Source organism: Balaenoptera physalus (assembly GCF_965194825.1).
Source record: "Balaenoptera physalus genome assembly, chromosome: 3".
Taxonomy (NCBI): Eukaryota; Metazoa; Chordata; class Mammalia; order Artiodactyla; family Balaenopteridae; genus Balaenoptera; species Balaenoptera physalus.
Window position 1 is genome coordinate 87,910,075 of NC_138890.1, and position 24,713 is coordinate 87,934,787.

General features: G+C 35.5%; 1 protein-coding gene across 1 annotated transcript in view; it reads right to left on the bottom strand.

Annotated features, from left to right (window-relative positions):
* The window catches only part of MAN2A1 (mannosidase alpha class 2A member 1), a 159,109-nt gene that overhangs the window by 19,037 nt on the left and 115,359 nt on the right, over positions 1–24,713 (bottom strand). The window contains exons 14-18 of the mRNA XM_082455725.1: positions 23,205–23,423; positions 22,352–22,474; positions 19,325–19,439; positions 5,188–5,321; positions 2,244–2,385 (exon numbers count right to left, since the gene is read on the bottom strand). Coding sequence (XP_082311851.1) covers positions 2,244–2,385; positions 5,188–5,321; positions 19,325–19,439; positions 22,352–22,474; positions 23,205–23,423 — 733 coding nt within the window. The remainder of the gene's footprint in view (positions 1–2,243; positions 2,386–5,187; positions 5,322–19,324; positions 19,440–22,351; positions 22,475–23,204; positions 23,424–24,713) is intronic.

Sequence of the window (24,713 nt, forward strand, 5' to 3'; positions counted from 1 at the left end):
CTTTATCAGCCTCTAGTAAAATCTAATAAGAAATTTAAAAATGGGACAGAAGAGATCAAAATTAAAGTGAAACTTATAAAAATTTAATAGAAACAATAAATTAAATCCTCCAAAAATTTAGTGGCTGCATTTGGAATTTAAAAATGTTTATGAGGTTCATTAAAAAATGTACATCACGCATGGAGTAATAAGACAAATACAGAAGGACAGAATCTACAAAGGATTTGAAGTAAAATCTTAGGTTACTTGATGTGCTGTGATTCTCTGAAGCCCATGAATTTGGAGACACCCACCACGTACCCCCTTCCCTCTCTGATACTGTGTTAGTGTGTCTTTTCTCCTCTAGCCCAAAAAGTTGTCATATTTGGTTCCTTCATTTGCTATGCAATAATTCTACAACTCCTTTAGCTTAAGTTGTAAGCTAATGGTTAGGTTATGAAATTACAAACTAAAAAAAAAACAGAAAAAAAATCACCCAGAGACATATTTATATGCTTAAGATTATACTCCCCCAAAACCCACTAAAGTTATATGTGTTTAAATGTATATATTCATCCATCCATTCATTCATATTTGCTACTGTATTGAGCAATCATTTGGCATAAAAGGGAACTACGTAAAGGATTTTAATAACTACTATGCTTACATAGTCAAACCAACTCTGTTTAGTTTCTATCTTCTCAGTTTAGGTATCCAGTACATAAAATTACCAGTGCTGGTTAGAATTTTCATTGTTGTTTTCTCCATATGTCATAAGACAATTGTCCAGAACATGCTCTTCAGGCACTGGGGCTAACTGTCCCCATGCCTATCTAGAATTTGATCTCTTCACACTCAAATTAGTATATCAATCTCTTGGTCATTTCTAACTCTTCTCTCTGCCTCCAAATGTTAGCCCATATACTATGTGACACTTAGTAACTTCCTGGCCTGTACTCAAATTGTTTTTATGTCCATAGCTCTCTTGATCAGGGAAGTGAGATAATACTGTTTGGTTCATGACTGCTTGAATCCTAAGGTCTAGTGCCCTATTTAAGTAGAGCCCAATTTTGAGAATTTAAGGCAGTGTTTAAAAATGGGTAGCTCAGGAGTCATCTCTGACACAAAGAGGCTTTATGTTCTGATTTTTAAAAAATTATGTCACAAGTTACAGAATGGGCAACTTCTCATAAAATTCCAGACTTCTGGGCTTTTCTTCAAAAACTGAAAAATTTGGCAACACTGGGCCCCTTTCCCCATGGCGACAAGTAGCTGACACCAAGCAGTGGCCACCCCACTGTACAGGGGGGATGTGCTCCGCAATTCACTCAAATCCCAGCACTCCCCACTGGAGCCCCCACATGAGGCCATTATTAATTTTATAACTGTAGTCATGTCTTCATGACATGATCTCATGATTTTGTCTAATGGAGGCTATAAAGAAAAGTGATAAGTAGTAAGGTTTTCTGTGTGTAGAAGTACAGAATGCATGTATATACCTAATATAAATAGTGGGTTTGTATGCATATGCCCAATATAAAATGAATAAGCCAGGCATCTGTACACATTTATTATCTGCCTGGCTCCATAACATGCTTGTCTTAGCAACTCTTAGTATGTAAGGAAAGAAGAGCAATTGATATGTATATGATAATTAAAAATATGTATTATGAGGGACAAAGTCTCCCAATAGAAAGTTCTAAAAAAAATCAATCAGCGTCTACTATCTATTTTCTCTTTCTCTCCATTTCATTCTCTCTTTTGGAATCTGTAGAGTCATGTCTGTCACCTCTTTATCCCCACATCTGTATCATCTCTACTCCCTTTCTTCTTTTCAGGTGGTAGTGTCCTAGAAGGATGGGATTCAGAGAAGGACCTAAGTTTGAACTGTAACTTTCCACCTTTGCAAACTTGGTTAAGTTATCTGAACTCTACCTAAACTTAGTTTAATTTGAGTCTGAATTTCCATTCCCAATCAGTCACAATAATGACAGACTTCTGCAAACAATGAGCCATCAGGAGAAGTAAATTATCTTTAAAAATAATCAGTTTCATGGACTTTTAGGTTCCTCTTTTTTCATCTGAAGATTAAGGAAATTTGTTATTTTATGTTGGTCTCACAAAGTTCAAAATTAACTAACAGTCTGGTTCTCAAAAGAAGAAAGCTTGTGACTGGGTATGACAATTAATACATATGACCAACAGAAAGATTATACACTGGGGAGCGAAACTTATAAGAGCAAAAAAGAAACTAAACAACACACCACTTTTCAAACTCGAAACACCTAAAGACTGAGCAGACAGCAGGGTCAAGCGATACTCAGCATCCTGGACATATGCCATTGTAGTCATCGGATAAACGTTCGCCTGAAGAGGCAATTTGCTCAGTGTCATTCTAGGTTGAATCTGTAAGACCAAACAGTTCTCGTTAAGGAAAAAAAAAAATCAAGTGATATTTACACGTGTACTTAAAAAAATTACTATTGACTACAGACGGTTTTTCTTCCAAACAGAAAAAGGTACAGCACCTTTCTTGTCCAATAGAACAGCTAACTTAGTAATGAAAACATTCTTCAAAACAATATGAAGAAAAATCATGAGCATCTTAGAAAACAATTTTTAAGTGAGAAAGGTAGAACTTGTCCAGATTTTTAAAATAGGCATTACTATTTAAATTCAGAATAAAAATCCTTAACAAGCCTTCTAGCTCTCCAATATTTGCATAAAACAAATTATAAAGGTATTAAGGATTCATTTCTCATTTACATCTAACATACTACTTTTGTAATGAAGGCTAAGCATAATAGCTCTCTATCCCCTTTCAAGAAATATCTCTTATGATTCTTGAATCAGTTTTAATAAATACCACACATCTCCTCACCAAATCCTCTAACATACTATGTTATAACAATCAAATGCATATTTATATTTAAAAACTATTCAAGGCTTACTCTTCTTGTTTAGTTTCAATGTAGATAGTTCCAAATTCCAATTTTTCTTGGTCTAGTATCTGAATGCATGAAATACAACTCTAATTTTATACTTGAGAGACTGACAATGCACTAAGCTGATCTGGGTCAAGGAGACTCACTCAAACCTCAGGAGGAGACATCAAACAGAGACTCTGTTATCAGAAATCTTATACCACATAAAAATGCCATCTCTTCTTTTAAACTCATGAAAGTTTGACATGAAACTCAGAAAAGGAGAAGTTCAACGTAAACATAATAGTTAACATGTACTGAGTAACCATTAATGCCAGGCACAGTATTGAGAATTTCACAAATAAGATCTTTAATCGTCACAACAACCCTGCAGTAGGTCGTTCAACTTACTGGTTCTGAATAGTGTCCCCCCAAATTCATGTTCGCCCAGAACCTGTGAATGTGATTTTACTTTGAAATATGGTCTCTGCAGATAAAATCAAGTTATACTGGATTAGGGTGAGCAATAATCTAAAGAATGGTGTCCTTACAAGAAATGGGGAATTTGGACACAGAGAGAGACATTCAGAGGCACAAGGAGACCATGTGACAGCACAGGCAGAGATTGGAGTGATATGTCTACAAGGCAAGGAGTACCAAGGATTGTCTGCAACCACCAGAAGCTAGAAAATGCAAGGTTACACTTCCCTAGAGCTGATGGAGGGAGTGGGGCCCTGCCTACATCTTGATTCTGTACTCCTAATGTCCAAAACTGTGAGAGAATAAATTTTTGTTGTTTTAAGCCACCCAGTTTGTGGCAGTTTATATCACAGCCCTAGGAAATTAACAAACTGGTGGAAAAAACAACTGTAAAATGTTAAAAAAAAAAAAAAAAAGGAAGGAAGGAAGGGAAGCTAGTTAGAAAGAAATCTCCAGTCCTGATCTTCCTACTCCATTTAGTTGTATACTTAAAAAAAGGACATTTAAAACTGTCACAATTGTGTAGCTGTTACCCTCACTCTCCACCTGCGGGTCTAGATTTCTAGTTTGGCCCAAGTAACTACTCTTTTCAAAGCTTAAGAAATGACCTATTCTAAAAAAGAAGAAACAGGCTATAGACTTAAAAATAATATTTTCCTATTTATTAAAATGTTCGAACCTTGTAAAGAAAATTCACATTTTTATTCATTTTTACTAAGTTTTTTCATTCATGTATACACCCACACATACATATTACTGCTTCTGTAAGACTTTAAGAAAAGCCTTTCTTTTGTACACAAGGAAAATGAATCACCATAAAGCCAGGGCTTCATTTGAAAACCAAACAGCTGTAGTAGAATTAACATGTTAATTCAAAATGTATGCTGTAATTTTTATGCTCTGAAAAGGTTTAAATTTAACTTTTGCAGGAAATTGTAGAAGAGAAAATTATCACAATCCCTTCCACTCATCCCAGTTGAAAATCAAAGTAACAGCATTTGTGGAATTATTTCTATTCGTAGCCAGAAATTTCTAAAATGCTAATGCTTCAAAAACATGCTCATGTTTCTAATAGTATTATTTCAAAGATATGTTGTTACACACATACACTCTGAATACAGAGATTTAGGTAACAATCAAAAGAGCTCTAGTAAATTAGAGAAATGACAATCTTAAAATTTTTTATGAATCAATTTTCCCATTACTATTTCAAACTATTTCATGAAAATTTTGACTAAATACACACCTACTCACATTTCTAAACTGATGTTTGTATTTGTATATCTATGTCTATGTACACATATATGTGTGTGTATATATGTATACACACATATACATCAGTAGAGAGAAGAGTTTTCCTGAAATTTAAAAGAGCCCAGTATTAAATCATACACTTAAAAACATATGTGGAATAAACTAAATATACATAGACCAATTCCTTATGAGGAAAAAAAAAAGATATACTCCATCAGTCCCTAATTAATATTTCCTTTCTATTAGATAAATTCATATACATTTTAGCATCAAGGTATTTAACATGCGTAATGGTCACTAAATCTTCCTTTGAAAAAATAAATCCTTACAAATAGACATTTCACAAAATAGTCTTGCAAATATTTGTTCTAACCTTGAAAATATGGTTGAATACAGAACCTAAAAATGTCTGTTAAAATTCAGTTTTATTTTAGAAATAATTTGCAACCTTAAGCATATTTTTTCAAAGGATCCAAAATTAACTGGCCCATCATCACATATAAAAGTTACATGTTATAACCATTACTTAAACATTTTAAAGGGAAATTACCTGGTATCCATTTAGGTCAGTATAAAATCTATTTTGGTTGTTGATGCTAGAAGAAATTCTCATTGCAATCTCACGGTTATGTTCTTTTCGGATGTCCACAATATTGGAAATTTCCACAGACTGTCCTTCTATTCCTAAAGTTAAAAGAATATATACATTAATAAAAAATAATTGCCCCGCTTTTCTTACATATACTATACAGAACTCTTTCTAATGTTACAGGTATTTTCCTGTTTCTTACTTCCTATCTTTACTATCTCTCATATGCTAAATGGTGTCACAATTCACCTTTTTTTTAATCAGACAATAGAAAACATTTATTCAGGGGCACATATAACTCAACAGAAGGATGAAGAGGCTACAATGAGACAAATGTAGATGAAATATAACATGCAAATGATTCTGCAGTGAGTTCCAGAGGGGAAAGAGGACATTAAATGAGAAAAGGTCAGCCACACTACAGGCCAATCCACCACTCATGTGCACTGCCACTCCCCAACAGAGCCATTCAAGCCTACTTCTTCACCAGGCTCTCCTCACACACTGGAAATTATGAGCAGTGAAATTTACACCCTGGTGGTTCAAGAGACAGTGTATTACTGCCCATGATCTATAGCCAGGAAAAGAGACAGGAGGTCCAATGCAATGATTTATGGCTAAAACTGGTATTACCATATTAGTATTTGTGGAGTATAAACTGGAGAGCTCTCCAGAACTTAAATCAATTTAAATTGAGTTTGGTGTCTCTTAGGATCCCTTGTTATGGAGCGATTCATTTTGCCCTTTGCTATATAAAGCAGAGGAGAGCTTGAAAAAGTCCCAGATGTATCGAACATTTCTATTTTTTTGGATAAGCCTAAAGTATTTACTAATTTCTATCTGTCATGCTACCCTAACTATATCTTCAGGTCCTCAGTGAACCCTTGGGTCTATTTCAGAGCTGGAGAGAGGAATTATGAAGAAACCCAACACTCTTAATACAGATTGAATGGATATAAAAGATACTGTAGAATCTTCTAAGAAAGAGAAAGATTAGGAAAGTGGTCAAAGAAGAAAGATTGGCCATATCCTATTTCATACAGCTGAAGTTTTTGGAGGTTCCAAGAACCCTGGACACTTAACCACCGTTGTTATTCATGACCCACCTCTCCCCCTTCTCACACACAATCTGTCACTCTGCTGATAACCAGCATACTCTTTAGAGAAAGAGGGCTGTGTACAGAAAAGCAGGGAGGGGAGAAAGAGAGTGAGGAAGACTTCTTCCAGGAGCCAAGAAGAATCCCCAGAGTTTAGACGGCAAATAGAAAGGAAGTTTGGATCTGTGGGATTTGTGGAAAAAATGTAAATGCAGCTGGCCCAGGCATTATAGGTTTATGTGAAAAGTACAACTGGAAATTGTACACCATAAATAATAATATGGTAACAATACTAAATGGGCTGCAGTTTCCATTAATATAATCTTCAGAATGCTCACAGAAATTCTCTTCTGGAAGATGTTGTCCTTCCAACTCAACAACCTCAACCAGAGCCAACTTCAGTTTCTTACTGTGATGAGCATGATCTCCATGGGTGGGGGAAGGAGGTGCCATTTTTTTTCCTGCTTTATAGCCACAGTCTGAACCACTAACCTCTGCTAATTAAATGCATACATACATTTCCTTCTGAGAATTACCAGAAGAACCTGACAACATAGCTGATCCAAACTTCTTCACCACTATTGGGAAGTTTGGGGGGGGAAAAAAAAAAGCAAGCACATATGCTGGTGATAGAACAATAGTGTGTTCTTTGAACTAGGAAATGCATTACTTTAAATGCAGACTTTCTTTCCAGTATACTTACATTATCCAGAATATTTTTCTAAAACCAAATGAATTGTATATAAAATTTTAAAAGACAAGCATCCACAAATGAACCAAAGATGCCCAAAACCCAAAATGTAGCACTAGAGATGCTAGTATTAATGCAGCATTAGGGAAAACAGCAGATGGCTAGTGACTCTACTTTACTGAAAGCATTTATAGGGTTTTTAGTACTGCTTTATGTTTTCTCCTCTCTAGATGGACTATTATCTCAGGGGTCAACAAAATACATGAAATGAAACAAAGTCTTCACAAAGGAGACCATCATTAATTTCAAGGTATGTATCTCTGGAAAACATTTACAAAAAACATGCTTTGAGAAAAAATTAGTAATTTCACATTATCTCTAGCAATGATAAATTATTTCCATTGAGAAAATCATCTTTCTCCAGATGAGTATTATGCTCAGATCCTGTTGGGGCAACAAACGCTTAAAGCTCCTTTAAAAGGAGCCTTCACGTCCATTCACAATTCAGCAAGACATTAATTTAAATTCTGTGCCAGGGTAGACTTAAAATAAGTTCAGACTTAATATACTTATTGTGAACAAACCAGATGAAACCTGTAATGGTAATAAAAGCAAGGAGGTATCCCTGAGTTCTCAAAGAAAAATAATTATTTTTAAAAGAAGAACATGTGTGAGGGAGAAAGAAGACTGCTGACTTTTCCTATTCAGTGTCAAGAATTCCTAAGATGTGTCAGTCCCAAAGAAGCTCATGGGACTGAGGGCAGAACTCCCCAGGAAGCAGGGGTACAAACCCAGTGGTCCCAGTGATATGCTGGATCTTTGCAGGATGTGGCAGCAAAAGATACTTTTACTAAAATGGTTCTACCTGAGCATAGATGGCCAGGGCTTTCTAAGTCCTTCTAGTTTTTCTTCAATACTGGGAAAGAAAATAGCTCCTACTTAACAAGAGTAGTCCACGGGGGAGGGGGAGCGGGTGTGGGGCCATTCCCAGGTTTCAACAGAGAACTAAGTGCCCTTTTGCTAGCACCTCACACTCTGTGCCCTTGGAGAAGAGAGGATGGAGATTGTTTATCCTTACTAACATAGGCAATGAAAAGTAAAATTTAGCCAGTTCACAGGTGAAAAGCTATAACAGAGAAGCCAAACGAGTGTTTCAGAACCCTGGAGCTCTTTAATTTTTCCTCCCTAGAGCCTATGAGCTGCTCACAAACACAGACTGTCTTACACACTATCTCATATTTCAGTTTTTAACAATGTTTTGGGCAGGTGGTCAGTGCTGAATCACTGTTAAACAGAATGAGTAAAGATGTGAGAAGCTGTCCCTCATGATGCAGAAGTTAACTGGCGGGGGAGAAAGCAGATGGGCTATAGATAAGGTTCAAATAGATAGAAAGATGAGTAAGTACTTTCATTTTGAGTAAACACATGCATGTTAGAAGGTCAGTTCCTCAGGTATAGGGACCATGTCTTATTTATCTTTATGTTCCCAGCACATAATAGGTACACAAGAAGTGAGTGAAGGGTTCAGCTGCATGGGGGAATGACAACAGCCAACAAGTATCAAGTGCTTACTATGTACCATACGCATACTATAGGCTTTACACATAATCATTCCTGACCCTAAGCCTAGGAGGAAATTATCTGCCCCAGATCACAAGGCCTGGAAGAACCAGGACTAAACCTCTCAACCATCATGTCTCAATAGCAGATCAACTACTGGAAAATGTTGAAATTACTTTGGGACCAAGAATTGGGAAAAGCTTTGTAGGAATGCTTAAGTAGAGAGGAGAGCTACAGATTATTTTCAAACAAGGAGAGAGGGCACTGATCTGGGATCTGATAAGCTGCAAGAGTTACTGAATTGAGTGAAATAAAATTAAGGGACAAGGCTTGCCAGAACCCAAAACTTCTTTAAAACAATCCGAAAATCTCTTTTAAAACGTCACAGTCACTTTAGAAGCCAATAAAGTAATATATATTAAATATTAAAGACACATACCCTAATTACCTCTCTTATCTACCTAAAATGAACACTAATCACGAGCACAAGCATGTTTACAGTGCACTGGTGCCAAGAGTAAAAAAAATGGGGAAACATGCTAGATGTCCATCAACAGGCAAATGAATAATAAAATCAGGTACACCCATGCTATGGAATGCTGTGTAGCAAATGAAAAGAATGAGGCAACTGTCTGTCCTGGCAGAGAAAGATCTGATGGGAAAAGCAAACAGAGCGTTTGCACAGTACGATAAACTTTATGCTGAAACAGACAAACATAATACTATACATTTCTGTAGGGGTGTGTGTGTGTGTGTGAGACAGAGAGAGAAAGAGAGAGAGCATGCAAATATCTGTATTACCTCTCTTGAGCAGTGGATAGGGGCCAGACACAGATTCCAGAGAGACTTTATGTTATATCCATAATGTGTGAAATTTTTGTCAAAAGAGTATGTGTGTAAATACACACACACACATACATGTATATAATTTGCATTTTATACATAAAAATAATTTTAAGGGGCTTCCCTGGTGGCGCAGTGGTTGAGAATCCGCCTGCCAATGCAGGGGACACGGGTTCGAGCCCTGGTCTGGGAAGATCCCACATGCCGCGGAGCAACTGGGCCCGTGAGTCACAACTACTGAGCCTGCGCGTCTGGAGCCTGTGCTCCACAACAAGAGAGGCCGTGACTGTGGCAGGCCCGCGCACCGCGATGAAGAGTGGCCCCCACTTGCTGCAACTAGAGAAAGCCCTCGCACAGAAACGGAGACCCAACACAGCCAAATATAAATAAATAAATAAATAAATTTATAAAAAAAAAAAAAATAATAATAATTTTAAGCATTTTAAAAAAAGAATATTTTCTAAGATGGCAGGGAAAAATGAAACTAAGGAGGCAAGGGATCAGGGTCGGAAGGCAAGACCCTCTTGACTCCGTTGCTCAGCACTGGTCTTAAGGAAACCAAGAAACATACTCCTTTGAGTATGGAGAGAAAAACTGGAGGGCGCCTCTAACACATCCCCTGTGCCTGAAAGAAGAGGTGGAGCAAACATCCAGGATGGTCTAATGACTAAGTCATGCAGATGGAAAGGCTGGGGTCATGGCTCTGGGCAGCAACTGAAGGCCTCTGGAGAATCCTAGGCATATCTCCTCTGCACAATCTACTCTCTTCACGTCAGATCATTCTAAAATCTATCTGGACCAGCCTAATTCAGCCCTCTCCACCTGCCTAGATCACCTTATTCTAACAGTTCTGAAATGCAAGGCATACTTTTCCAAGGAATATAAATCGGACGCCTCTCTTATGACACTGAAGTAGTTATAAGAATGAGAGGCAGCAGCTTGGGGAAAAGAGCAAGAGAGAGCCCCTCTCTCACTCCAGCAAGAATCCAATATCTTATTAGTGGCACTCAATGTGTGCTTAGGACAAGTTATCAGATCAAGATGGAAAAACAACTGGCCCACACCCACCTGGGAAAATGAAAACTGATGGTGAGAGCCCTAAGAGAGGTGTTTAAGCCTTCAAACAAAAGTCTAACTGAAATGTGACATAGATAGGAAATCTAATATAAAATAAATCCTCAAAAAACCCACCCAGGATTTAAAGCAAGGTCTTCAGTGACTGTCCTTAAAATGTGTGCTCTGGGGCAAAAATGGAACCTTGCTATCAACCTGCTGTCCTCATCCCTTTTCCTCAAATCTGTGTCTGAACGGAGAGAGGGACTGAGCCCTTATGTCATAGCAGAAGTAGGACAATAAGAGCTGTCATGAAAAACCAGGGCTTCTAATTTTGAATATCTCCCCTTTAATTTTGGGAGTATTTTGTTTTGTATTTAAATGATCAAAAATATAAGAATAACTCTCCTAGTGTGTATTTACTTTCTGACATTGTTTTTGTAAACTTATCCAACTTAACTGGGAGTTGACACATGATTATTAATTAACACACACTGCTTAGTTTGACACATACACTTAAATGACAATTCTCACAACAATGATAAATTTAGTAGGTCAACATGTAGATAATATTTCTAAAGAGCAAATATTATCATGACTATATTTAAAAAAAAAAAAAGTGTACTGCCATCTGAAAGTACCAAGAATAGAAATGGTAGTAATTCCCACAACCGGATGACCTTTTTATCCATGTTGACTGACTCAACTTATCATCCATTACAAGATCTAATTTATCCTCTGAGGTACCTGCTGATTTCCAGGCCTGTAAATGTTCACATTGATTATTTCTCCACAAGTGAAAATTTTAACATCTGCTTTCAGGAATACACAGTTTAGTAAATTTCATTCCAAGACTCAAATTTAAGAAAATAATGATGCGTCACTCTGTTTCATTTATAAAGCACTAGATAAATAACTACCACTGCTTACTGATCAACATATGAGCTAGGCACTAGTCTACATACTTTATGCTCTTCATTTCAATAATTCTCACAATGACACAAAAGTAAATGCATAATAAGAAAGGTATAGCGTTTTGATCACACAGATTGCAAATTCTGGTTAAAGATTCTACCAATTAAGTATGATATATATGAAAAAGGCCTAATAATTGAAACATACACAACAAAACTGGGAATATGTCTTTTTTTTTCTAATAAACACTGATTTTAAAAAACAACAGGTTTTTTAAAGCCCTGTTTTGGAGGAACGTAACACCTACATCAGTAACATTCTTTTAAATTCAAAACAGACATGGTCTAACTAACCTGGGAGGTGAATAAACAGCTCATGACCCACAGTCCAGACTTGGGCTGGTCTAGTACAGAGAAGGAAGGATGCTGGAGTAATCTCAGTGGTCTGCCTGGCTCCACACTGACAGTCACTCTGAAGTTGCCTACTTCCTGTTCTTGCAAACATGCTCTATTCCAAGGTGCTTTTAGATAGGAAGCTCAGATTCCACTAAAACAGACCTGCCATGGAAGCATGTGGTTCTTCCTTTTCTTTTTTTTTAAACCACACTTTCACTATTCCTTCTCCCAGCTTAACCAAAAAAAGAAAAAAGAAAGAAAGAAAAAAAGGCAGCAGCATGCCTCTCACCCACCCTAACTCAAGGGGGGCTGAACAAAAACAATTTGAAGTATTGGTGTCTGATTGAACTTCAACAACTAGGGAACAAATATTTTTGCAAAACACATGGTTTTCCAATTGTTGGCTTTCAACAAAATTGAAGGTTACCTAATAAAGTTGTCAGACAGTAGATCATTAAAAATAATTGATTAATGTTTGGCAATAGATCACTGTGATTTATGGAATATAACTCAGAAGGAGTTCAAGGAATTAAATGGCATTCTCATAACTAAACTTCAATTTCCACCTACTTATTTATGTTAGCAACATTCCTTTGCCTTACATTTATAAGAACAGAAAGAATAAAATCGATGCTGAAACCTATCTCTTCTAGCAATAAGTAACATTCACCAATGAATGCATAAACATTTAGGACACAAAGGGTACAATTCATGTCATTAAGAAAACTGTTTCTATTAAAGTTTATAAAATAAATGATCAAAGCGGTAATATATATAGATCAATTATATATTTTGATCAATCATATACTATAACAATTTTTATAACTCAATCCAGAAGAAATTTAATACTTCGAGTTTTAGGATGACAGAATTTTAAAACATATATATATATATTTATTTAAAACACACATATATATACTTCTTTCAGAAGAATAATGAAAAGTTGACCAATAATAAGACTCTCAAGCATAAAGTATTATACTAAGATAAAATTTGGTGGAGGAAGTAGAATGGAAATATGAGTTCAAGGAGAAAATAATGATATGAAATTTGACTGTTTAAGAAGAGTTTGTTGAGGCTTTTTAAAAATGCATGATTTAGTATCAAATTGCTACCCATTGGATATGCTTATCTTAAAATGTCAATATTTACAGTATACCAAAAATAAAACCCTTTGCAAATATTTAAATGTATAAAGGAAAACTAGATGTCAAATTACAAATATGTAATGGACTTCGATTCTTCAAATTCTTATAGGAACAAGGAAATTTGATCTCACCCACACCACTTCACACTTTGTGATATTCTTTTCCTCTTTTCTGCCCATTCAAGTGACATTTCTCTATGACCTAGCATCTCAAAAACTCACTTCCTTTATCAAACCTTCTCCAAATCCCTCAACCCTCCAATGACCACTCTCTCAGGCCTGCACATCCTTCTTAAGGAGATACAACACTTAGTATGTGTCAGGCTTTATGTACATTAACTCAGTTAATCCTCCAACACTCCTATGAGGAAGATTCTATTATTGTCATCATTTTCAGGATGATGAAATCAAGACCATGTAGGTAATAACCTGCACAAGGTCAAACACCTGGTAAGCGGCAGAGCTGGTTTGGGAGCTGGGAATGAAATGTACATGGGCTGACTCTGGAGTTGGAGCTCTTAACCGTCACACTTCCCTGTGTTTCCCATCCCTATTCCCTTCATCTGAGTTTAGTACAACACATATTTGTGGGAGATGATGTTATTTCCCGCTAAGAAGCTATGCCTTCAATGCAGCAGCTGCTGTCAAACAGCCCCCAAGATAACCTCCGAGTTCTGAATTTGTGTAACGAGAATGTGCTTATAGTCCCTTAAAATAACCCTCCTTTTCATGCCTGTAGGGAATAATCAGATTTGACACATAGCTACTTATTTCATTTTTTAAAAGTTCCAATTAACAGGAAAAAAATCCTTAGCAGTCAATTGCATATTATGATATTCCAAAAATGTTTTAATTACCTAAGTCTGCCTAGCCATAACTTACTTAATGCTTTTTGCTCTTAAATCAAACTAAATATGGAACGTAGTCCTGGGAAAAATGAGAGACTGATTACAAACCATTTTAATATCCTCATGAATCTTTTTATGGAAATAAAAACAACTTCAGCGAAGCTGTGAGACCTTGTTTATAAGTGGAAGGACTCCAGGGATGAGGGGCCCAGATTCAAGCATCCTTAGAAGATGAATTCAGAAGCAAGGAGTCAAGCACCAAAGAAACTTGATGTGAAAACAAGTGTTGTTAAGACTCTTTGATGGTGATACCTAATTGACCATCTAGTCTTTCTCTCCTAAGAAGTTAAAGAACAAACTCAAGGTCACTCTAGCTTGCTTAGAGGCAAAACTAAGGATTCAGATATCTAATTCCCAATATGATTCTCTTATATGTTTAACTGGATACAATTCATTTTGACTCTCTAAAAGTCAAGGGTCATGTTATGAATCCATTTAGATTATATATTCAAAACAGAAGAAAAACAAAGCAACCTCTCTTTGATAGCTAAATATGCCCTTGGAAGGAAATTATCAGTCATTTCAGCCAAAGGAAAGTCTTTTCTTCCATACTTCTTGATGGCAGTTCATTACATTTTACCCCCAGGCTACTGTGTACTTTCTTTTGGCAAGATCCATTACATGCAGTACCTTCATAATGTGTTGGTGGAAAACAGGCAAAAGTATTAACTGCATTTAAGATATTTCTCCTAAGGGTTGAAACATGGTTTACACAGACACACTCACTCACTCACTCACAAACACCTGTCTAGGAGAACATAGTCCTGAGGGGGAAAAAAAACCTTGAAGGTATATATTAACAGATCTGGAACCTGAACCTTGTGCCAGTGAAAATGAACATGATACATTGGTAACCCATAGCAACCTAATTCTTCAAAGTAGCAGTTTATGTCAGAAAATAGCACCAGTCTAATAATTACAACTCTGAAGACAAATGAAACTACAGCTCATGAATGTCACTTACTGATCATAACATCACAGCAAGATACCTATTTTTTGTGATGGTAAAATAACAAATTACTGTAACACAAGGGGGTACAGGGGTTTCTGCTTGTATTATATTCTATCTTCTAATCCAAGATTAATGATAAAAGCTAAAGCAGCATGTCTGGTAACATTTACAGCTTCAATTTAATGAAAGATGATCACACTACAAGAAAAATTAATCCCCACCTCTCCCACCTTTTCCTCCAGAAAAATGTTATTTTCTACAAACGAAATAATCTTTTAGAAATCATAAAATAGTCCTAAAAGGGCATTTCATTAAGTTATGGTCACCATAAAAAGGATTTATTTAACTTGATATAAGGCAAAGCATGATGTTTCATTAGAAATCTCTGAAATTGCTCTGATCTTTTGAAGCTTTTAAAGCTTGTGAAAGCACAAAATTTCCTCTAATTTAATATTTCTAGAAACCTTTTGAATGTAATGTCTGAACAATAATGAAAATAAAAACACAGTGTTTTTAATAGCTTAAATGATGTTAAGAGAGAGACTTTAAACTGTACTGCTTATTATTTTCAGAATCTGGAGAGAACATAAATACAGAAACTAAAGTTAAATACCAAACCAAGAACAAAACCAGAAGTCAGGCTGCACCCAGGCCTCCCGACTCAGTTTGTTTCAAAATCAACAATGATCACACACTTTATGTAATTTGGGAAGTGTTGGTTGATTTTTGTCCTTGACTTTGTTTTCTGAAGCTTAAATTGGGCAAAAGTTACTTTATGGAGAGAAGAATCAAAGAGTAACTAAAAAAGGAGATTGAGGAATTTAAATATATTTTGTCAGGTTTGCATTACCTTAGGTTTTAAAAGAATGTTTCAAGTAAATGGAATTTGAAAGGTTTAATATGAACGGATACTCAGTAAAGACAATCCATAATAAAACTCATTTTCTGTTTCTTCACCCTTCTTGCTCAGAGATAATAAAATCTTTTGTGTGATTAACTGGTTTAGTAAACTAATACAATTTCAGTATGTAATCATAAAATATTAATAGTCTCCCTCCCCCCAACCCCCATTGATCATGAATTTGGTACTAACAACAGACTCTAGTCATAAATACTCATCCAAATAACCATATCTACTCAGTTTAAAGGGGGCAAAATTAGTCTATGTCTGAAAATAGTTTAATAAGTTAAGTTCAAGAATAGATATTTTTGTTATCTTAAGAAATTTAAAACCAAAGCCAATCTATAAAAGCTTGGAAGTTGGCTGAAGTATTCGTAGCACCTGAGATCAAAAGTCAGTTTGTCTATGCATTTTGATCAATCACTCAGAAGCCTAGTTTACAAGAGGCCAAAGTTCAAAAGAGCTGTCAAGTATTTCTTAGTACAGACGCTTTAGCGCTGCATAACCAAACCCTTTTCAGGTAGTGTGAACACCTAGAGAGTCAAACAGCCTGAAGATTTCACATCTCTGTCACAGGCCTGGGTTGGTGATTTAATTAAAGCCCACTAAGACAGGATCCAGACCACCTGTGCCCTCACGCAATAGTGTATGAAAGAAAAGGACAGATGGAAATGGGTCACAGAGGCTACCAAGAAAAGGCTCCATCTCCACAACTGGGCTTTTTTTTTTTTTTTTTTTTTTCCCAGGAGCTCAAATACAAACATGGGAGGCTATCTAGTTTGGAAGAAAGCCTTTCAGGTGATCTAATATCTCCATTTTTCACAAACTGTAGTCTTGCTGGGGAAAAAAAATGCTCCGGGCTTGAGACAGCAAAAAGAAAGATGGATCTGCCACTTTGAATAGTTACATATGCTGGTTTCAGGTTCAGTCCAAGCAAGTACAGTAAAACTCATCTGAACAGCACTTTAAGTTAACTTCACATTATATCTAACTTATTCATCTGTCATTTCCCACAAACTTCTGAAGCCTCCTGCTTCCAAGCTGCAAAAATCTAACATCAGGAAAAAAGGCTTGAGCTCAAGTTTATTCCACCCACTGAGACATCCAGAGGCAATCTGAGGTCTGCATATTTATTCTTTATTATTATTTTTGTTATGCTAATACTCTAAGTACTCCGTTCAAAACAACCTCTATTCCTTAACTGACTAATCAGAGCCAGCACTGCCACCTTGGAGAGCTGGGGGTCAGTGAATTCTCCGTGGCCCCTGCTCCTGCTAAAGGGCTGTTCGTCAGCCACTGGGCATTTCTGATTGCTCAGTAGGGGACAGGAGGGGAGGGGAAGAGGAGAAAAGACAAGCATTTAGTTCTGATGAGTGTGTGTTTATTGAAATAAGTAAACGGGCCAAGTCAGAGCCTACTAATTTCCAAATTGGCCACTGAAGCATGATGGCAAGCTAGGCTACAGCCACAGAAGCAGAAGAGGGCCCTCTAACTTACAGAAACCACCCTTTGATATGAGACCCAGATTCCATGGCCAACCGAAGAAAACTCAGAAGTTGCATTGATGGACGGATGCAATTAAACAGAAGCAAAAGCAATTAAGCAAATACACCTGTTGAGAAGTTGGAATTTTTCTGATGAGTTGCTTCAGCAACTCTGAGACACAGCCTATCCCTAAATATAACTGATGAAAAGCAATAGTAAACCAAGCCTGATGATGGAGATCTGTGCCAAACGGTGCCATGTTATATTCAAGGAAGAACTTCTCCATTAAAACACAACAGTTTTAAGCAAACTTAAAAGTAGATAAGCACATCTCCTGTGTGATCATGCTATTTTCTACCCATGAAATGAAACCTTTGGCCACAGCTGAAGATGGAGTTTTAGGGCTCTCAGAAACAGTAAACAATGGCTTATGCAAGAGTACAAAGAGATAGCCAAAAATAGTGTTTCTGACTTAGAAGGTTTTGGGAAACTAAATAAAAGATTATTTCAAAACTACAGACTTTCTTGTAGGTAGCAAAGTGATTTCAGATAATTGCAAAAGACACAAAGTTAGTGTCTAATATGACTTTACCATCTTCTAGAAGACCTTTTACTTCTTAATTCAACATATGAATAATGGGTCATCCTGAAAACATATCACATTACTACCTAAGAAGTCACATGAGAAAGTTTGTCCACACCTGAAATTCTACCAAAAGGCAAACATCGTTGAGATCTGAAGTTTAAGAAAGTTAACTAAAAACAAAATCAAATTTAGACACTGAAATTTGAAAACTGAACTTAGTTGTCTAAGAAATTCCCTGAACATAGCAGCCTTTGCTTCCCCACAATACCTAAAAAGTAAACAGTGCCTGCCATTCATTTTATCACTGGTTTTTAAATGCTTTATTGTCTACCTGCCTAAAGATTCTGGGAAAGAGGGCTTCCCTGGTGGCGCAGTGATTGAGAATCTGCCTGCTAATGCAGGGGACAAGGGTTCGAGCCCTGGTCTGGGAAGATCCCATATGCCGCGGAGCAACTAGGCCCGTGAGCCACAACTACTGAGCCTGCGCGTCTGGAGCCTGTGCTCCGCAACGAGAGAGGCCACGACAGTGAGAGGCCCATGCACTGCGATGAAGAGTGGCCCCCACTTGCCGCAACTAGAGAAAGCCCTCGCACAGAAATGAAGACCCAATACAGCCAAAAAATAAATAAATAAATAAATTAATTAATTAATTAAAAAAAAAAGATTCTGGGAAAGAATATTTTCCTTTTCTAATTTTTCATCTTAGCTAACAGCAACAAAACATTTAAAGTGGCATTTTTATGAGGTCCTTTCTAAGAGAGTTGATATAATGGTAAATGGCCTGGTTATCAGGATTAAACTTGTGGTTGGAAGAGTACTCCATTCTAAAAACAGCGAATTCAAAATCAACCAACAAAACTGTACAATTCTGAGATTGTTTGGGAACCACAGCTCCACCCAAATCCTATGGAAGGACCAGTGCCACTGTCCACGGTTCAGTTTCTAATGAGATCAAAGGCCTATTTCTTAAAACTTGATTAACACAGAAGCTGCTTCAATACTGTCCTAAAAGCAATAAAAACTGCCTGATTTTATGCTCTACAAGCTAAAGAGTCGTAAACAAGCAGAACAAGCAGAGAACATTTTTCTTTTAAAGTTAAATTCTAGTAGTACACTATGACAATACATTCTATATTTAAGGCAGGCCGTGTGTGTGTGTGTGTGTGTGTGTGTGTGTGTGTGTGTGTGACAGAGGTAGTCAGTGATCCATTAATTGAAAGCCACATTTAATATAATTTCCATTTTATAAAATAAAAGAAAACCACTATACTGTTTTTAGATCTGAGAAATGAGCACATGACTTAAGACAAATACCGCAATAGGAAAGAGAAGATATACAGAAGAAAAGAACAAGTATATGTAAGGCATTAAATGTTTTACCATTTTTGATTATCAAAGGGCAAATACTACATTTTAAATCATATGATAAGTCTGATGTCAAGGTTAGACAGATGATTGTCATCTCCGAAAACCAATTGCTAATTTATTAAAACCAACAAAAGAAAAGCAAGAATTCAAGAATCAGTATACATTTGTTTCACATCTGCGTTTCTCTGTTTTCTTACCATGTATGTTGTACAGTCGAACTCTGTGGGTAACATGTTCAAAAAAGCAAGTCACGTCCGAGAAAAACCTTCCATGTTGCACTATGACAAAGGGTGGTGTTGTGTAAACATAAGGCTGAGGAGGAAATCACATTTTTAAGAAAAGTATTTTGGCTTTTAGTTTTTCCAAGGAATGTTTATTATAGTTTCTAAACTGGCAAATGTATATCACCTGATATTTGTAATTTTAAGTGAAAAACAAACCTTACGAGGTATCGGAATATGTGCGTGCTACAAAAATTGAATATAAGGTTTTGCATTAGCCAAAAACTGCTGAAAATAGAAAATAAAAATTTTACAACCTGATTGGCCTAGATGATCTACAAACATTTCTCCCAGATATAAAAATTTCTAATTAAAATCTTTCTATATTGTCCATATGTTATTTATTAGAATGAGTAATCGCTCTATAGCAGTGACATTTTCTCAGGCAAACATTTATTATAACCATGGCTCCCTAATGTTCAGGGGTTGGGAAAGTGGCTAGGATGACCACAGGGAGTCATCTTAAGCAAACAGGAAGCAGGATTCAGAAACATAGTTTAATCACAGTCAGGTTTACTACTCTAACACTGCCCTTTTACTCGAAAGAACTAGCTGAATATAAAGCCAACTTCCAAGCTCGGAACTATGGCAACCACTGGTTTAGTTTTCATTATTTAGAATCTAGATTAAAGAAACTATGGGAATGAAACACATAACTTATATGACACAGAAACAAAATTTAAAGCATTTATGAAGAATTTTATTTTCTTAAGTATTACACACCTTAGAAAGCTCAACAATAGCATAAAAAGCTAGGCTGGCAATGTAGCACAAGATTTTCAGAACTGTGTAATTTTCTTCCAAATTTATCTCTTTGGCTAGAGAAAAATATTCTGAAATTAATATAATGCTTTATAGTTAACAAAGTTCTTGTACCTAATTACCATATAGCTAGAAAGTAATGGAGGAGAATGAAACCTAGGACGGTGATGTCCGGGCCTTTTTCTGAAAAACCCAGCTGTTTCTTTCCCTGATGTTCTTTTATTTCTTCTTTGTAAACATATGATGATTCTCTTTATCCTTCTATCTAATATTAGAGCTATTTAAAGATAAAATCATTTAAAATAAATTAGTAATTATAATTGTCCATGTATAATATTCTATAGCATAGCTACTTTTTTTTTTAAAAGAAAATGTCAGTCAAAACAAAATGCCTGTCTAATGACAAAAGCTGTTAAGTGAGAAAACACTGATGTAGCTTATACTTAAGATCCACTGCCCATCCTGAAATGCCTACTATGAGCTGTAGCTTACCTTTAATTCCTCAATGATTTAAAAAAACAGAGACAGTGACAAATAACTAGAATCCTGAGTGTGGCCTACAAAATCTCTTAAAATCTATATTTGATTTTGGTTAGCAAGCTTTTCTAGAACAAAAGTAACTTTTTCAGGAGACAGGACCCTAGGCAACAAAATACGGAGAATATTTAATTTATCTTAAAGTGGAGAAAGCCTGTGTAAGTGTAAAAGCAAAGGAACAAACTCTAAAGAAAAAAAATACAAAATTGACTACACAAAAATTAAAAACTACTACATAACAGAAGAATAAAAGAATTAACAAACTAAATGACACATTGAGGGCATAAATAGGATATAGGATTGCAATAAATAGGAAAAAGGATTAATTTTACCATATATAAAGAATACTTACAGATCCACAAGTCATATCAATAGAAAAATGGGCAAAGAACTTAAATAGGAAACTCATAAAAGAAATATGAAAGATAAAGGCATAAAAATGTTCAACCTCACTAATAATCATAAAAATCTTAACAGTAAAATATTTTTCACTCATTATTATAGGTAAAGCATTTAATATGGCTAATTCTCAGAGCTTAGAATAGCATACTAGAGAGCTACTCTCAAAAAAACACTGGTGGGAGTGAATATGTATGCCATCTTTCTAGAGGGAAGATAAGTAGTACGTATATGTCAAAAGCCTTAAAAGGCTTCATCCACTGACAAAAAATGACTCTTCTGTAAAGTTATTCTCAGGAAATAATTAGCACTGTACAAAAAGAATGCTACAGAGAAAGCTTATCACAGTATTACAGTAGTAAAGTATTGGGAGAAAATGTACATATGCAACAATAGGAAATTCTTTTTTTTTTCCACATATATACACACACACACACGTTTTTTGTGTGAGAACACTTAAGTTCTACCCTCTTAGCAAATTTCAATTATATAATACAGTGCTATCAACTAGTTACCATATTATACATCAGACCCTCAGACCTTATTCATTTATAGCTAAAAGTTTTTAAACACAAAAGTGTATATTAAAACTGTGTTTTCAAAGAACATATCAGATTGTGAGCATTGTCACAATGAAAAATAAAATATGTTCATGTAGGAAGACAAAAACTTAAAAATGGGGGAAAAAAGATACGCATAGAATAAAAGACAGTAAAAATATATCAAAATGTTGGCAGGGGTTTTCATGGGCTTGTGGAATAGTTGGCAAATTTTATTGTTTTCTTCAGTTTTCTGCATTAAATGCGCTAAGATTTGCATATACTACCTTTATAGTCAAGGGTAGGAAAACATTTTTTTGTTTGTTTTTTAAAGTGCTAAAATTCAAGGAGAAAAATGGCTCAGTGGTCAATCTATTTTTCTCATATGGCTAGGAATTCTGTGTCTATATATATGCCATGCCACATATGTACACAACAACATGGCAGCACCCTAATCTTAAATCAAATCTAGCTTCTTTCCATAGAGAGCATTTGTCCACTGTAGCATCCTAACTGAATTCCAACTCTGAGAAATTATTTGTTTATCTAACATTCAACTAGAAATTGCTAAGTGTCAATAATGATATACATAATGGAGCCAACTCATCTATTCCTAATAGATAACAAAATATTGAGATGCATTTATTTTGCTCCTCATTATTCTTTCAATAAGTGCTTATTCACTGCTCAGCTCACCAGCACTTACCTTGGCTTCCCCATCTGGTAAGAAGAGGTAGGCACCACTTTTGTCCTTTTTACTCGTGGTTCCATACCATGAAAACTGCACTTTTACTTCATGACTTTTACCATCTCCTTTATTTATCATTTCCTAAGGATAAAAAAAAAAAAAAATTTAAGGTAACTCACGATTAAGACATTAACAAGTTGTATCTAGTTACATGTATATGTCAATTAAAAAAAAAAAAAAATTACCTGGCAATAGATTCAAAAATGGTAACATTCAGCCTCTAATATTCACAATTCTTAGATAAACACTCAAAATTTTATACTTAACCTTAGGATTTAAAATCTTTGCAATAGGAACAAAAAGAACACATTTCACCAAGGAAGAAAGAGATACACAAATTAAGAGATTAGACCAGTACTTCTCAAACTTTCTGTAGTAAAGGAGTGGATTTATTTTTATTTCCAATATGCATGGAACAATATTTTTTGTAAAGTACAATGAAAGTGAATTACTAGAAAAATTAAAGTGATATGCCAAATATACACTCAAATTTTTTATTATTAGATTCAATAGGCATAATTTTACTCAGCCAAATTACTTTAAAGTTTCCATAAACATTTCTAAACAGCCACAGCTTCCATACTTATCTTGTGGACAAATAACAAACAGTCCACTGAGCAGCACCGCCCACAGACCACACTTATAAGGAGCAAGAGGTCACTGTGGACCCCAAGGAGAAGGTACATATAGCTCATCTATCCTTTCTCCCAGAGAATCTGTGTCCACTTTTCCCACTTTGCAGAAGTAATCTGCATATATTATAATAAAAGTGACGAGACTTCTATAAATTTCAGAACTATTCAGAACATACCTCCATAAGCCCAGACTGACCAAACCGCAGCTTAATAAAGGAGTTCTCTAGAGTTATATCTTCTTGAGCACTTTTTATATTATTCATGTTGAAAATTCCTTTATTTGCTATATGACCATTATATAGGACATATTCAGCTAAATGTGGATTTGAACTTGCTGTTTCCAAAATCTTATATACTTTCAGTCCCAATGGTGGCATCTGTGCTAGAAAAGAGATCTTTACAAGACAAAGGAGAGAATTTATTAAAGAGAAATGTATCTACTGAAAGGAAACCATATATACTTCTAGTAAAAAGGAGAAACTACCATATTTAAAAAAGAGAATATAGTACTATTCCATAAATATGTTTTGATAACTTATGGGTAGAGTATCCACATCTCTGTTTATCCAGGGAAACTAATAACTTCAAGTGGGTAAGACTATCAAAGACATTACTGATTTCATCCAATATATGAAATTATGTGACCATCCTCAATTGTCCTACGGTGCTTGTAATGGATGCTCAGACAGGGAAATTCTCCGTGAAGGTAAGGGTTTATTGTGAACAATGATTTTTCCTAATTATTAGGAATCTTTTAATAATACTATAATATTTCAGTACATTAAAAATAAAAATGGTAAGTGTAACAATATAAATATTAAGCACATTAGTTCAATCAACACCAGCCATCAAATGCCTGGGGTCCAGCAGACACTGAACAAGGCATGGAGGATGCACCCACCATGAGACATGACTCATGGAGCTACTGGAAGACATGTCTTCCAGGAGCTACTGTTCCATTCTCTAAATGGGGTGTTTCCTGTAAAATCTGACCAAAACTTGTGTTATACTTTCCTTTCTATCTAAAGAATTATGAATTTATAAGAGCAGCCAGCAACGGCTTTTAATTTTCTTTTAGAGTTCCTAGCTTATGTCTGTGTCTTTATAGAGTTTGGAGTACAATTTAAATAGTACTCCAAACTCTAAAAGTTAGATCCTTCCAGTGATATGGGGGTTCAGTTTAATATTGCTTATTTTAAGACATTTCCCCCCAAAAATGTCTATTATTTGAATCCAGATTTTTCCCATAATTATCTCAGAAAAGAAGCATCTTACTTATTTTAGGAAGTCTTTCTTTCACGGTATATTAATGTCACCTTTGCAGTGAAAAGTTGAAAGTATCCCAAGTTATTTAGAAGGATGGTATTTATCTCCATTTCAATATTTATAACTGTCATTAAATTGCGTTAGACAAAAAATTCAAAATTTTATGAGAAATGATTACTTCATGACTTCAGGAACAAGTTACAATAGATATACAAAGATATACAATATACATACTAATAACGTTCTAAAAATAACATACAATACACATACTAGCAAAGATATTAATATTTTGGAAAACACAGGATCTATTTTCCTTTAGTGTCATTTAACTCACCAGTTAAATTCTCTGGCATTTACAACTTTAACCACTTTACATACACCAACTTGACAGCTCTCTCAGGGGTACGTATTAATACATA